The 16,109-nt window shown below is 57.9% G+C and overlaps 1 protein-coding gene and 1 long non-coding RNA gene across 2 annotated transcripts in view; both read right to left on the bottom strand.

Moving 5' to 3' along the window:
- The window catches only part of LMOD1 (leiomodin 1), a 32,935-nt gene extending 23,476 nt beyond the window's left edge, over positions 1 to 9,459 (bottom strand). Inside the window, exon 1 of the mRNA XM_081226428.1 lies at positions 9,028 to 9,459. Within this exon, the coding sequence (XP_081082554.1) occupies positions 9,028 to 9,288 (261 nt within the window). The 5' untranslated portion in view covers positions 9,289 to 9,459. The remainder of the gene's footprint in view (positions 1 to 9,027) is intronic.
- A 1,481-nt stretch (positions 9,460 to 10,940) lies between these two features.
- LOC308612384 lies at positions 10,941 to 16,008 on the bottom strand. The gene is made up of 4 exons (XR_014015104.1): positions 13,311 to 16,008; positions 12,511 to 12,797; positions 11,892 to 12,026; positions 10,941 to 11,116 (listed from the first exon to the last, which is right to left on the bottom strand). It is a non-coding gene; the product is annotated as an uncharacterized lncRNA (long non-coding RNA).
- Positions 16,009 to 16,109: the final 101 nt, after the last annotated feature.

The following is a 16,109-nucleotide window of genomic DNA, read 5'->3' as shown; positions in this document are numbered from 1 at the left end:
GTTACTACATAGCGGTGAAAGTAAACAACAACAACAAACAAAGCTACAGACAACATGGATGGATCTCACAAACATAAAGACGAGTGACAGGACACACACTGTGACTCTAAATACATGATTTTAGACAGGCAAGACTAAGCCCGGGGTTAGAAGTCAGGGTGGGGTTCCCATGGGGAGGGCACGGGAGTGGCGATGGGGAGGAACATGGGGCGGTGCCGCTAACGCTCCAGTTCTTGTTCACTTTGTGGGAATATGGGAAAGTCTGTATTTGTGTTTTGTACACTTTTCTGTATGTATTTTATATTTCAATAAAGACGTGTGCTAGAAAAAACATCCACTCTTGTCAATGAGATACAGGTAAGACACTGAAGAATAAAATGAAAGAAAGTAAAGCTGGCAAACGTTCGGAGCTCATCTGAGGCTGCGCGGTTGGTGAACCGTCTGGCCGGGAAAGGAGCCCGGGGCCCCTGCTTGGCCTGCAGCCCAGGGCTCGCCCCACCACCAGCCATGCCGAGAGGCCCGGAGCCCCCCACCTCCCGCTGGGCACGATGGCCTTGGGGACAAAGGATCAATGTCCCGGAGTGACTGTCTACTGGGTCTTGGAACAGCTCTGGCAGCTGTTGCTGCTGATGTTCAAGGCCGGGTTTCATGTCTGGGGCGTCTTGTGTGTCCCTACCTCACCAGGAAGCACTGAGCATTTCTCTTGGGACCTGAGGCATAACCTCTGACCTCTGACCCCAGCCTCCCAGCTTCTCCCCTTCAATCCACCCCCGCTTGGCTGCGCCGTGTCTTCCCAGAGCAGCCCGGGTACCTGGCCCCATGTGAGAGGCCAAGCTCCCCTCCCCCTCCCCCACTTGCCTTCCTGCCGCATCGTGCCCCGCTCCGCGCCTCCCCCAGTGTGGGAGGTGAGGCCCCACCGTAGTGCGTCCCGCCATCCAGGTCTCCCTCTCTACTGACCCTCCCCAGCAGCACCGAACACACTGTCATAGCCCGTCTTTTTAAACCTCCTCTCGTGATCCGTGTTTACCTCCAGCTGCTTCCCATGAGAACAAAATGCAGAAAAAACAGAGAGCCGTGTCTGTGTGCTCCATTTGCCGGACCCGCCATCCTCCTCGAGGCTTACCGTACGGAATCTCTCAGCAGGAACAGACGTGGCAGTCCCCCCCCCCCGCACACACACACAACTGAGCCCCTTTCACCTGCTTCTAAGAAACGGCTCCGTGCCTCCGCCCTCCTCCCCAGCCTCCTTCAGGGCTCCTCCCCATTCTCCAGCGCCTGAAGCATTGGGAGGGGCGGAGACGTGGTCCTCGGCCCTGGCTCTTCCCCGGCACTCGCTCCCCAAGTGCCTCTTCCCGGCTCAGGGTCTTCAGTATCACCCTCTACACTTCGGGCTCCCAAACGGGCTCTCCCCACTGAGCTCCAGACTCGCACCTGCAACCCAGCACTCCCCTTGGGGGCTGCTAAGCTCCACAAGCATTCTTCATCTGCTCAAATCCCCTCCTCACGTCAGTAAGCGGCACCAGATATACCCGTAGCTCAGGCAGGACGGGTCACCTCACTCCTCTCTTTCCCCCAAAATGTCAGCCAGTCCTGGCTGTGCTACTGTGAAGTATTTCCTGAATCCGACCAGTTCTCCCTGAAACATCCTTGAGCTCTTGCCCAGCCCTCCTCCTCCAGTCCTGCCCTCCTGCCCTCTGTGCATCCCACAGCTGGCAGAGGAATGGATCTTTTCATTTTATTTTTCATGGAAAGGCATTTTATATTAAATATGGCAGTGTGTACATTTCCTTTTGAAAATGGAGATCAGACCACATCTCTCCCCTGCTCAAAACCCTCCAATGCCATCGCACCCCACTTGGAATAAAACTCCAAGCTCCCACTGCTGCCCTGTAAGGCCCCGCATCACCTGAAAACCACCCCGCATCTCCTGAACCCTCCACGCATGACCTGAACCCGACCTGAACCCGCCTCGTATCACCTGAACCCGCCCCCATATCACCTGAACCCACCCCCATATCACCTGAACCCACCCCCATAGCCCCTGAAAACCACCCCGCATCACCTGAACCCGCCCCCGCATCACCTGAACCCGCCCCCTCATCACCTGAACCCGCCCTGTATCACCTGAACCCGCCCCCATATCACCTGAAAACCACCCCGTATCACATGAACCCGCCCCCATATCACATGAACCCGCCCCCATATCACCTGAAAACCACCCCGTATCACCTGAACCCACCACCATATCACCTGAACCCGCCCCCACATCACCAGAACCCGCCTCCATATCACCTGAACCCGCCCCGTATCACCTGAACCCACCACCATATCACCTGAACCCGCCCCCGCATCACCGGAACCCGCCCCCATATCATCTGAAAACCACCCCGTATCACCTGAACCCGCCCCCGCATCACCTGAACCCGCCCCGTATCACCTGAAAACCACCCCGCATCACCTGAACCCCCCCCCCGCATCACTGGAACCCGCCCCCGTATCACCTGAACCTGACCCGTATCACCTGAACCCACCACCATATCACCTGAACCCGCCCCCGCATCACCAGAACCCGCCCTCATATCACCTGAACCCGCCCCCGCATCACTTGAACCCACCCCATAACACCTGAACCCGCCCCGTATCACCTGAACCCGCCCCGTATCACCTGAACCCCGCTCCATATCACCTGAACCCGCCCCGCTTCACCTGAACCCAGCCTACTCCTGGCCTCATCCCCCGCTCGACTGCTCCGGTTACAGGGCCTGGCTCGCCCTCTGACAGGCTACACCCGCTAGCAGCACAGGCCTTGTGTTTGCTGTTCCTTCTAGACCGTCCCGTGGCTGATCCCTCAGTCCCTCCCAGGCCTGCTCCCACGTCGCCTCTGGGCAGTGTTTTCCCCGACCCCGGGCAGGAATCTCCCCCCACCGAGGCTGTTGGTTATATACTCTTTCCTGAAACTGGGTTAGTCTTCTTTGTAACAAACAGATGTTACATGTGATGTGTGCCTATGGTCTCTATGAGTATCATCTGTCTCACCCACTAGAATGTGAGCTCAGGGCCAAGGGCCTCTCCGTCTTACTAGTCTCCTAGCGCTTCGAAAGTGCCTGTTGGGGACTCACGAAATAGCTGGAGAGTCAATGATTTAGCGGAATCCTTACTTAGGAACACAAACATGATCCATGAACCCTGCCTAAAAAGAGTGAAGGCGGGACAAAGCTCCAGGCCCCACCTCCAGGCCCCCAGCCCCCAGCCTGCCAAGCGCCTTCTTTGTTTTGGCCGCGCTGCACGGCACGGCATGCAGGATCCTAGTTCCCCGACCAAGGATTGAACCTGTGCCCCCAGCAGTGGAAGCTCGGAGCCTTAACTCCTGGACCGTCAGGGTCAGGGAAATCTCCCTGCCACATGCCTTCCGTGCCCTATTTTGCCTAAACCTCACAACTGCCCTACGGTGGGCTTTACTTCCATCTTGAGGATGGGCATCTCAGGCTCAGAAAGGCAAAGGGACGGGGTCTGAATCCAGGTCCAGCTGCCTCTGGAGACCCTGTTCTGGCCTCCAGACTCGCTACCTTCTGCGCCCGGGATGTTCCACTTTTCAGGTCAGGACGGGGTCCTGCTGGCACTGATGCGACCGCCTGAAGGGGCTGTGGACCCTCCTGGGGGAGGCAAGAAGGGGGTGGGAGGGAGAGGGTGCGGGGCAGGAGGCCGTTCTACTCCTGTTTGTAAACAGCATCCGGACGGCCAGCTGGTCTTCTCTGCCCTGGACCCCAGAGACCAGGACGGTTCACAGGCCCGAAACCTCCCCCATCTCCCTTCCCCCAGCAGCGTCCAGCCCTGCGCCTCAGCCCTTGAGCCTGGGGGTAAAATAATTAGGCAGAGGCTGGAAGAAACCAGGCCACAGGATGGGGGTGGGGCCGGAAGTAGTTAACCCCACCCCCCCACCCCACCCCTGCCTCCCTCTTTACTGAACTCCGGGCCACTCTCCCCGCGTCCATCAAGTCCTCACCGCCACCCGCAGGAGTTTTTAACCTCATGAGACATTAAGAAGAAGTCGATTTAGCGAATACGCAGGCATGAAGTCTGCAGGATTCAGGGAGAGGAGGGAAGGTCCCTGTGCCACTTTCAGCACCTGGTCCAATTCAACCTCACAGTAACCCTCCAAGGTCACCTGACAGGTAACGGGGTCGACTCAGGAAGCCACGTTAACGAGGCCTTCGGTCCAGAAGGTCCTCAGCACCGTGAGTGTGCTTCCTTCCTGAGGGGACTCGCCGAGTTCTCTAGCTCGTAAGGGACAGGAGCTGGGTCACACCTGGACACCTCGGGCTCCAGACACCGGGGGCTCCCCCCACTCCCATGTCCTGGGCCAGCAAGCCCTGGGGGGACAGACCCCGAATCCAGACCCAGCTTCCTTCTCCCGTTATGCCAGGAGAGGTCTGGTAAACAAGCTCAGGCTGGTCTGGAAAGGCTATTCCTGTTTATCCGACTTGGCAGGCATCGAATATCAACTACCCCCCCACCCCAGATGTCTGACACAGATGCTCCAGTCTCTTGGGTGGAGGGAGAGGCTGATGGCAGCAGATGGTGGGTGCGGGCTCTGGCCCCACCCTTGCCCCTTCCTGCCTCAGCCTGGGGACCCCGAGCCCCCAGCCTACCTGATCCGGTGGCAACCTCCCCTTGGTCAGTGGGATGCTCATCCCAGCCCCGCCCACCCGCATCCCCCAGCACTGCTGCGCTTTCTGCGTGTTCGGGTCTCCATGGTCCTGCCTCCCTGTCCGCCCGGCCCATCGAGCCAAGCTGCGTCCCTGCTGACTCACTGAGGAGAAGGCAAGCGCTCAGGGGCAGCCCAAGGCTGGCAGCAGGAGCTTCACTTGCTGAAAATTCATCAAACTGAACATTCTATACATACAGAAGAACCTATATAATACATGAGTAAGAACAGCAACTAAGACAAACACACGTGGATCCCACCACCTAGTTTAAGAAGTGTGCTTGGGCTTCCCTGGTGGCGCAGTGGTTGAGAGTCCGCCTGCCGATGCAGGGGACACGGGTTCGTGCCCCGGTCCGGGAAGATCCCACATGCCACGGAGCGGCTGGGCCCGTGAGCCATGGCCGCTGAGCCTGCGCGTCCGGAGCCTGTGCTCCGCAACGGGAGAGGCCACAGCAGTGAGAGGCCCGCGTACCGCAAAAAAGAAGTGTGCTTTTTCACACTCCGGATGGACAGAGGCAGCTTTCAGATCCAGGGTGGGATTCTGAGCTGGCCGGGCCATCGCTGGTGCCCGCTGGTGCCTCCCCATCACCTCTCCTGCCCCCTCCGCCCGGCCTCCGGGGCTATTCTGGTTGTGTACCCACTGGGGTTAATCTCCTTAAGCAAGGAGCCATGCTGCCCAGTGCACACGGCAAAGGGCAATGGGACCTGCTGGTGCTGCTGGGCTCTTCCGCTTTCCCGTCCCTGCAGGGAGACCACGGATGCTGGGCTGGGAGCTAAGGCTGCGGGGGCAGGGGCCACGGGGAGCTCAGAGGCTTGGGCCCAGCAGCTACTGGCTCGTGGAGGTTCTCGAGTTTTCCCCGAGGGAGAACCCAGAAGGGCTTCCTCCGCCCTGACTGAGCTGCCCCTGCTCCTGCCTGGGCGCAGGTGCTAATCCCAGCCCCCGGCAGACCAGGGAGGAGGACGGGGAGGCAGGCAGCAGGTCTTCTTTCCCACTTGGGAAGGAAAGAGAACACACAGCTGACCCGCTGGGATCCGGTTCCTGAAACCTGAGCCAGGACGAGGGTTTCACTGAACCCTGGGCTACACACCTGCCAGGGCCGTCTTCCACCTGGGCGGGAGGACCGGGATGGCACACACTGGTCGAGGGCTCTGCCCCTTTAGGGGGAGGGAGGGGAGCCAGGGGTCAGCTCTGTCAAGCCCACCCTGACCCCCTGCTCACCAGGCCGAGCTAGCACGTGTTCTCCAGAACCACACCAGCTGCACAAGAAAGCAGACTCGGCAACACTGTGACGGGAGGACAGGAGGGGTCGGGGTGGGGTTGGCACAGGTGGCGTTGGAGCGCTCAGATCAGGCCAGGTGCCTGACACTGCCAGGGGCAGGGAAAGTCAGGGAAGACTCCCTGGAGGAAGTGGTACCTGAGACCCAAGGACAGATAGGAGCTGACCTGGAGGCAGCAGGGGGTGGGGGAGAAGCAGAACGAGGTCCCTTCCACAGCGAGACCCACCCAGTCTGCATATGAACCTTGGGGACCCCGCCCCAAGAAGAGCCAGAGTTTAGGACCCAAACTGGGCCTGCCTTCCACTCTTGGTCTCTATGTATTAAATAAAAAGACAAACAACATTTTACTGTGGAAGATCTGAAACATATACACAGAAGTAGAGAGATGAGTATAATAGCACAGTGCGGACTCACCACCAGCTTCAACACGTCAGCAACTGTCTACCAGCGGGCAGTCTCATGTCATCTATACCCTGCCCACTCCCCCCGGCCACAGTACTTTAAAGCAAATTCCCTAATCCTAGCAGTTTTTTTCCCATAAGTGTTTTAGTGTCCACATCTAAAAGATAAGGATCCTTTAACAACTATGTCCACGGGCTTCCCTGGTGGCGCAGTGGTTAAGAATCCGCTTGCCAATGCAGGGGACAAAGGTTCAAGCCCTGGTCCGGGAAGAGCCCACATGCTGTGCAGCAACTAAGCCCGTGAGCCACAATGACTGAGCCTGCGCGCTACAGCCCTCGAGCCACAACTACTGAGCCCACGTGCCATAACTACCGAAGTCCGCGCGCCTAGAGCCTGTGCTCCGCAACAAGAGAAGCCACCGCAATGAGAAGCCCACACACCGCAACAGAGAGTAGCCCCCGCTAACCACGACTAGAGAAAGCCTGCGCGCAGCAACGAAGACCCAACACAGCCCAAATAAATAAATTAATTAATTAAATACAAAAAAAGAAAAAAGTGTGCCCACAACACCGTGATCAAGTCAGGTGACGCCGGCCCCTTACTCTCTGCTTAGAGGCAGCTCCAGCACCGCCCTCCCAGCCCCATGGCTCCTGGGCTTCTTGACCCAGAGAGCCGACGCGTTGGAGCTGCAGTTTTCGCTTCGAACCAGCCCGATGAAGTCGATGAGGTGGACGCTCCAGCCCTCACTGTGGGGATGAGGAGACCAAGGCAGGTCACAGTGCGGGACACTGGTCCTCAGACCATGTGTTTCAAAGCAGAGTTCGTACCAGGCTCGAGTTTTGCTAAGGGTGCTGACAAAGCCGCGTCCCCGGGTTTGTGCCCCCTCCCCAGGTGACACAGGTGACTCTGCCCATGGCCCGGGAGCTGCCGAGCTGCATGGGCCCCCGGCCTGGGGGAGGAAGCGGTGTGGGGTGTGGAGGACCGACAGCCTCTGCCCAAGGGAAAAGGCCTTGGGGTGCCTTCCCCACAGCCGTCACCGTGTCCCCTGACTCGGGCTCTGCCTGCGAGACAAGTGTCCACCTGGTGCTAACCGGCCGGCCGGGAGGGAGGCCTGGGAGGGTGAGCCCCTCACATGCTCTGCGGCCCAAATGCCTTGCTTTGGGATCAGGAGTGTTTCCTGCTTGTCTTTCACCTCCGGGGACCTTCGCAGCTGTGGGCTCAGAGCCTGGGGCCTGGGTGCCAGGGGTCCAGTGGGGCGTTGGCAGAGGTGCCAGCCCCCAGGGAGCGGCTTGCTCCCTTCCCTGTGTGTCCCAACAGCAAGTCCCCACATCCTCTCATTTCCCATCCAGGTGGTAGGATCTACCCAGCACGTCAGAGCTGCACCTGGACCGTGCCCACAGGCTAATAAACTATAACTGACCTAAAATGCTACCGCTATGTTAGTTCCCGGTGCACAGCATAGTGATTTGATATTTCTGTGTGTTACAAAACGACCCCTACCCTACCAGTGTTTTGGCAAAGCTTTAAACACAGGCCGGGGTGGCAGGGGCATAGCTGGGCGCCAGCTCCCCCACTTGCCCCAGCCTCTGCCCCTCTGCTGTTGCTCCCCATCCTCGAGGGGCCATGCATGCCCACCGGCGGGCGCTGCAGCTAGTGTCCCCGCCAGACACCTTGCAGGAGTTTCAGGTAATGGCGCACAGGGAGGTGGCCGGCGAGGTCCAGGCGGGGGGGGTGGGCAGGCAGCACACAGCAGAACAGTCTCCCCAACAGACACTCCTGACCTGGAGGAAGGGTGTCTGTGAAGTCGTCCTCCGGCCGAGGCCAGCCTACTTTGTCCCAAGAAAACCCACGTATGAGCACACGGCGGAAACCCGGGAAAAACCCAGAACGCCACTTTGCTTAAGCCCATCCTAGATGTGCGCAGACGCTTCCCCAGCGGTCACCCCTGCCCCTCCTCTGTCCCCTCCTGGTGGCAAAACACCTGATGGCTGGGAAAGAGCTTCATCCCCCAGCCAAGGGGCCTTACCCCCAAAAGGGGGGCTGCTCCCTCAAGAGGCTCCTCCAGAAAGTGCAGACCCCACCTCCCCTGGGAATGAGACGGACGGAAGCTGTGGGTGAAGGCACGGACCCTGGCCTGTCTCCACTGCCCTGGGAAGCCCATCTGACCAGCTGCCTCACATGGTCCACATGCCACGAGATGCCCAGAGGCCTTGAAAGAGAGCTGTTCTGCACAAGGAGAGGCTGGCAGGAGACTGCAAGCCCAGTCTCTCTTCCTGCCAGGAGGGTGGGATGAATGGGAAGGAAAAAAGCCAGGTGTGGGCGTCCGGGTGGGGTCAGCCCGACAGTGACCACCCCAAGGGCGTCCCCTCAAGCTCCCAAGTTGCTAGCAGCCCCGCATGATACGTGGGTGCAGGTCCCCCCAACACATCCGACCTCTGCTTCATGAGACAGCAAATAGGGGTAAGGAGCTCACACGGCCAGTTCAGGGGATGACAATCGGTTCTGAAACATTAAATCCTTTGCCAGCGAGAACTCTTCTTCTAAGGAAAGAGCATCCTCATCGTGGCGTCGGGGTCTCCCCCCTCCCCCTCCCTCCCCCTCCCCCTCTTCTCCCTTCCCCCCCCCGCCCCCCCCCCACTCACATCCATGGACATCTCCCTCTGGATGAGTTTCTTGGTCTCCTTTTCACAGAAGTTGAGCATGGCCTCCCGGTTGTACACGCCTGTGGACGGCTTCTCCGTCTGGTTCCTCTGGCGCAGCCCCACGGGGACGCTCCCATCTGGGTCCACCACGTCCAGCTCCTTCTCCAGCTCCGCCATCTCCTCAGGAGACAGGGTGGACAGCAGGCTGTCGATGTCGGGGTCCTCGCTCACCTGCCGGCGATACTTGGCTACCTTGGACATCTTGGCAAAGTGGGCTGCTGCTCTTGCGAGGGCTGCGGGGAGGTCCTGGTGGGCCGGGACGGGGTGCGAGCCGATCTGGATGGAGCAGACCCCCAGCTGGTCGAGGACCTCGGCTCCCTGCCCTGCCTGCTGCAGGTGCCCAAGTGTGAACGGGGGGCAGCAACCTCCCCAGTCCCAGGGCTAGTGGACCCGGGCTGGTCCAGCCAGCAGCCAATAAGGCCCCAGGACGGCCCGGCCCTGAAAGGAGAGGCCAATCCCCGGGCGGGGGCGGGCTTGCCTCGCTGTCAGAGCTGTTTGAAACTTGAGGACATTCCAGGGAATCTTGGAGCGCTGTGTGACCAAATTTAGCACAGAGCATTTAGCCTTTTAAAGACAAGGGGGCCACGCAATGAGAAAAAGATATAATACAAAAATGCAGAGGCTGGCAGAAGCAAGCAAGAGCCACGGAGAGCCAGAAAAGCAAGCAGACGGGACGCGGGCTTCACGAGCGGCCAGTCCCAGGCCTGCCCTGTTCAAGTGCACACGTGACGCCTCCACCCGGGGTGGACGGCGCTGTGGTCAGCACGTGCTCCACTGACTCCTTTCTACTGTATTTGGTAGTGTGCTGGGGACTCCCCAGTGTCTACGGCCCCAGGAAGGAACTCGATTCCAGAAGCCCCGAGCCACCCGCCCGTTCTCTCCTGCCGAGGAGGGCCCAGCATCAGAGGCCCCTGCCTGCCGTGGCCACTTCTTGCGAGCGAGCGAGAGAGAGAGAGAGAGAGAGAGAGAGAGAGAGAGAGAGAGAGAGAGGGAGAGAGAGAGAGAGAGGGAAAATAAATCCTCACTGTGCTCCTAGACCAAAAACTGGCAGGCTGTTTGGGCAAGAAAGTGTGAGGTGCAGAAGTCAGGGAACTCTGACAGGGCGGTCGGCCTCCACGAGCTCTTTGGGAAGAGGGTTCCCACCTCCCTCCGTCCCGTCGGCTCCTTCCTCTGCCGGGGCACCTCCCGTGGGGGCATCAGGAGGGGCAGCAGGACCCCACCATGTGCAAATCCAGGGAAATATAACTCTGGGCTGTCGCGAGAGACCCTATTGCAATGGGTCTGGCAGGTTTCGTGAAAGGGCTTTCACTGCTCATCTCTCTTGCTGCCCTGTACAAGGCGCAGGGACATTCAATCTCCTGCCACAAAATCCCTCCAGAAGCTCTGCTGTAACCCACTGCGTAGCGGCTTCGATCTTTCCTGGCGTCGGTCCACCCTAAGCCAGAGAGAGTCACCCATTGGCACTTGCTGACGCCAGGGATGGTCTGGGAGAAAAACTTGGCCCTGGCGTTGACGACCGGCTGGTCCCGCTTCAGGATAAGGCCGGGAGGAGCTGGGGCTGGCTGGTGGGACTGGAGGGCAGAGGCGAGCAGGCGGGCCGCGGGGAAGGGGGAGGAGGGGCTTGGGGGGCTCCTGGGGTTGTTTCTTTTCAGAGGCGGGGCGTCTGTGGGCGAGTCGTGAGCATATACTGATGAGCACAGACCACGTGGCAGGCACCGGGCCAAGAGCAAGGGATGAAACTAAGGATAGAAAATCCATGTGGTCCCTGCCTTCCTGGAGCTTACAGTCTATCAGTGAAGACAGTTAATAAACAAGTAATTTCAAACAGTTTATGAAAAAAAAAAAAAGAGCATACAAAATGCCTCAAACGAGAAGTGCAGGGGCCGCGGGGAGCACAACAGGGAGGCTGGCTTCACGGCTCAAGCTCGGGCTCCCTGGGCGGCCGACAGGCTTAGGTTCTGGGCTCCCTGCTCAGCCGACGTGGGGTTCTGGCCCAGCCACCTCCTTCTCTGAGAGCCAGCTTCATCACCTATAAAATAAGGACAGCGCTGGTGCCAGGCTCAGAGAATGGCTGTGAGCGTTACACGTGAGCCACGCGGCTGATACGCCTGACGGGCAGCGGGCACACGATCCCTGTCTGTAGGCGTCGTAAGCCCTCACTTTCTCTCCTGGCCCAGGCTTTGTTCTCCACACCCCACCTCCTCGTTCATCTTTGTCTCTCCGTCCTTCAGCAGAAACCACCTTCCACACACGCACGCACGCAGGCGCGCACACGCGTGTGTATGCACACTCCTCTCCTCACCTCGTTCTCATCATTCACTCATTCATTCATTCAAGGGTGCTATGTTTACTTCCCACCCGGCCAGGCGCTATAGGGAGAGAGACGCAAGAATAATTAGTGTGGTCGTTCTCTTTTAAATGTGTCCTCTATTGAGGTAGAAAACTCCATGTACTAGAAGGCAAGGTGAACCAGGAGAGCAGGAAGCAACTGCCTAGAGCACGAGGGAGACACGCCAGTGGGCACGCCGAGGCCTCGGGCTGGCCTGGGGCTCCAGGGCGTGTGGACAGAACCGTCTCCCCCCAGAAGAGGCATGATCTCTGGGGCCACCCCAGCCAACCTCTCGACCTCGCCAGCTGAAAGCGGCTCTTTCCTGCCCCCCGCAACTCTCCCTTCTCCTCCCAAAGCCAAGTCACTCAGCCCCGGGCCACCTGGTTTCAGCAGCCCTCTCCTCCCCGCTGGTTCTAAACTCAGAAAACAAAGCCAGAGCTTCCACACTTCCAGGCAGGACTCCCGGCCTCCTAACCAAAGGTTTCTGCACAGAAGCCCAGCATGTTCTCTGCTTCGGTCCCACAATGCCAAACAGCTGGCTCTCCTGGTGTGACTCGGTCCAAAGCCTCTTGCTCCTAGAACCCGGGCTCCGGGCGCCGGCCCACAGACCCTGAAAGCCAAAAGGCATCACCTGTGGGGCTGGAGGACTTGGGCCCCTGCGGCGAGGGGCCACCGCCCCACGCACTCTCCAGGGGCAATGGTTATCCAAGCTCAGAATCCACTTCCATCCACCCAAAACAAATTCATCTTGAGTATCGGGATTATGGGATGGCCTAGTCCCCAGAGAAAACCCAGTACTGCTGTGCCAGACGGAGGAAGGGAAAGGGACCCCAAACTCTGGCCAAAACCTGTGTACATGTCAGGAGACAGAGACCAGAAGCAATTAACTAATGCTTAGGGTGGCTCTCAGCTGGGCCGAGTGACCCCAGGAAAGTCACATTTTCAGGAATACAGGGTGGCAGTATAGTGTAGCAGATTAGGCCACGGGCTCAGGAGTCGAATGACGTGGGCTCAAATCTGAGATGTGTGACTTTGTGTAAGTTATTTAACCTCTCTGAGCTGCAGGAAATGGAAAACGAGAATCTTAAAAGTACCTTGAGAAAAAAACATACTGCACAGGGTTGTGAAGGTATTAAACATATCAAACAAGGTGATGCGCACAAAGCGTGCGGCAGAGCGTCAGACGCTGTAAGCACTCAGTCTGTTCACGCTCAGTATATGACCACACCGGCTTTCTCCTTTTCAGGGAGCCTGGAAGTTTCTCTGGGGTAGCAGACTTTGTCTCTGAAGCAAGCCGCCGGCCTGGCCCCGCGCGCCTGGGATGGGCAGAAGTGGCCAGAGGAGAGCTCGGAAACAGACCACAGGCCGGACACATGTCTTCCTGCAAGGAGGGCAGGGGGAGGAAAGAGGGCAGAAGAGAGACAAGAGACTGCCTCCTCCCCCCACCACGGCGCCCCCACCCGGCTAAAACCCCAAACAGGCCCCAGTTACAGACTGCAACCCCAGACCCAGAGCTGGCTGTGGAGCCAGCCCCACTTGTCCATGGCAATCTGACGGGCCAGGTGGGGCTGGGGGTCTGGAGCCACATACATGGCCTGTGACCTCCTGCTGTGTGGAGCTCTTGAGGTCCCCAAACCTCTGGCTCAGTGGAGCCCAACCCACTGGGGGCCAGGACCCCCTAAGTGGCAGGCGGGTTCTGAAAACGTCCACCCCTCTCCGAGGGTGGGGTCTGGGTGGAGAGAAGGGTTCCTCCCTCGCGCCCCTCACCCAAGCTGCTTCCAGCCTGTTCTTCTCCCGGTGAGCTCACTGTCTACCGAAAAGACAGCATCCTTCTGGAAGGAACTCCCTCAGCTACTTGAATAAAGTAGATAAAACTTTAATACATCATTATTACCTGGAAGGTAGACAGTCAGCTCCAGGGAGGGGAGGGAGAGAGCTGACCCTTCACTATCCTGTAGCATAAATACACCTGCTCCAGAGGAAGTCACGTCTGGAGCTGTCCCAGGCGACCTGCTTACAGCAACGCTCTCGGACAGAGGTGAGCTTCTGATGCTCGGATGTGTAGAAATGGGAGAGGCCTGTGGAGGACTGTCTCCCAACACACAGCAGACCCTCCCTCTGGCTCAAATTCCCCACCTCCATGGCCGGGAACTTTATCCCCTGAGAAAGCCTCATTCTCCGGCTTCTCGTGTTTCCTACCCTCCCAGCAGCCCACCTGGTGACAACTGCTGAGTCCTTCCTGCTCCTGTGCCTTGTCGCTGGCATCCCCTCTCCCTCCGACCCCCCTCACCCAGCAGAATCCTCCCAATCTTCAGGCTCCAGCTTGACTGCCATTCCCCCAGGACCCTTTTGCCAGCACACGCCAGCCCCCAGGGCTCTCTCCTCTCCGAATGCCTCTAGCATTTAGCACGTTCTCTGTCACATGCTGGCATTTTATAATTTTGACCCAATAGCTATCTCTCAAGTGCTTATTCTTTCTCTCCAAGTACTTTTGAAGACCCCGAGGGTAGGAACCACTTGGATATTTTTAGTATTCTCTCCATCCCGGTCCTTACACTAAGGCAGCTCTGAGCACAGGGGAGGGTCTTACAGTTGATTTGGGATTACCAATCCCTCTTGTTCCTTCCTCGGGTCAGCACAGCCTTTGCACCCTTAATATCTATCAAATGGCCCTGTCCCCAACCCTAGCCTCTGAAAGTGGTCCTTCCCCAAGAAAAAAGACAGGTTCTACTTGTCCAAGAGCAGAAGACGAATGGAAGCTCATTGTGGGGTGAGGGACGGACGGGGTGGGCAAAGGCATCAGAGTCACCGCTGGATCCGCCACCTCACGTCGCTCCGCGTGGTTTCTGAGGGAGGAGCTTCCTTCCTTCACTTTGTTCGGTTGGGGGAATCTCATAGCAAAACGGGCCCCAGGTTGCAGCTCTTTCAGTTCACACAGGGAGCTGCTTTCCCCAAAGCAACACCCAGAGGACCTGGGGCGCAGGGTTCCAGCGCAGCCTCACAACTGGGCCCAGCACACCGACTGTCACCAAACGTGCCCAGGGGTGTTGGGTCACCATCTCAGACTCCCCTCCCCTTCAGGCCAGGTCCCTCAAGGACCCCACTCCTTTCCTCTGTTGGTCTTGATGTCATTCCTTCATGTCACTGACCGTCCAGCTCTGCAGACTTCTCGAAGACTCACTACGCTCTTTTCTTCCAAGATGGATGGGGATATTTTCCGGGGGTGTGGGGGGCATGGGGGCAGCTTCCTTCTCTAGCCAAAGGCCAAGTCCTAGGCCTTGCCCAGACCCAACTGTCTGCTCCACCCTGTTATCTGCTGCAGTTACAGAAAACAGAAGGTGAGAAGTCCAAGAATGCTTGCTGGCCACGTGAACAGTGCCCTCTAGAAATGTAGGCTGCTCCAGGAGAGGGACTGTTGGGATGAAGTGAGCCGGGTAACCACAGCCTAGAGTCTGGCCCTCAGCTTTGCAAACTCAGCAACTTGGTATGATCACCGCTCCTGGTGACTGATTTGATTCAAGGGAACCAACCTCACAAGAGGTGAATGCATAAACCAATATAAACACCGAGTGGACAGGAATAGTTATGAGCATTCTCTCTTAAAGGAAAAGCCATTCAGAAACCAAATAACAATCAGAAGACTGCATAATGAATATGGAATAGGAGCTAAGGGATAGTTCCTCTGGGTCCTGGTGAGACCAGAACCTCATGAGAACGCATATCTCTAGTTACTGAAATACTTATGCCCACTAGGACCCTTGCTGCCTGGTGACTCTTTCCAGGTCCCTGGTTGCCCGTCTCCCACATTCTCTTCAGGCTGTCAATTAATTAGATTGAAGCGTTCTTAATCACAGTCACATTCCAAATAAGCCCTTTTGGACTTAGGCATCCAAACCACGGGACTGGTTGGAACTGTTCTTTTCAGTATGAGACACATTTTACTGACAGTCTTCATTTGGTTCTACGGAGGATTCAGTTTATTTGCTCACCTTATTTCCAAGATTTTGGAGAGAACGTCACTCTTCCTTGCAGTTTCCTATTATTTATTACACTCACTTTCCCAGGAAAAAAATATATACAAGTTTTAAAGTCAACCTCAAAAGTGCAGGGTGGGGAAGGGGTCCCGTAGCAGCTGTCACATGACAGGTTTTGCTGGCTGCAAGCTCAAAGGGCCCGGGGTCCCCAGCCTTTTGCTACCTCTTCTCTGAGCTAAACACCCCTCACGTCTCCCGGTGATCATTTGGAGTGAGGTCTGAAAGAGGCTTCGTTGTCGCTGTCCCTCACGTCGAGGGCCCCCACGGGACACGGCGCTCCAGATGTTCACAAACATTTATGGAACATCCACTACAGTCCGGCCCCGAGACTCTAAAGGACTCGGGCACTGCCCGCCCTAAAGGAGCTCCAGGTAGTCGGTGGGGCTTCACCAACTCTGACGAAGTAGGCAGCATTTAATCCACACTTGACAGCCAGGTACTAGAACAAAGAAGCGTGTTCGGGAGTTCTGGTAACCCTAGCGCAGCAATACCAGTTTTGTCTTCGGCCTGCCCCGCGGCTTCAGTGACGAGTACCTCACCGCACCTGGGCGCCCCGGGCGTCCCGCCCCCGCCGGGAGGCTTGCCTTCCGCCCGGAGCCCCGCCTTCCGCCCCGCAGCCCTATTCCCGGCTCCCATTGGCTGCGGGAGGAGGCGGCGAG

Source organism: Mesoplodon bidens (genome assembly GCF_964165515.1).
Source record: "Mesoplodon bidens genome assembly, chromosome: 2".
Classification (NCBI taxonomy): Eukaryota; Metazoa; Chordata; class Mammalia; order Artiodactyla; family Ziphiidae; genus Mesoplodon; species Mesoplodon bidens.
This window is presented reverse-complemented; position numbering and strand designations above follow the sequence as displayed.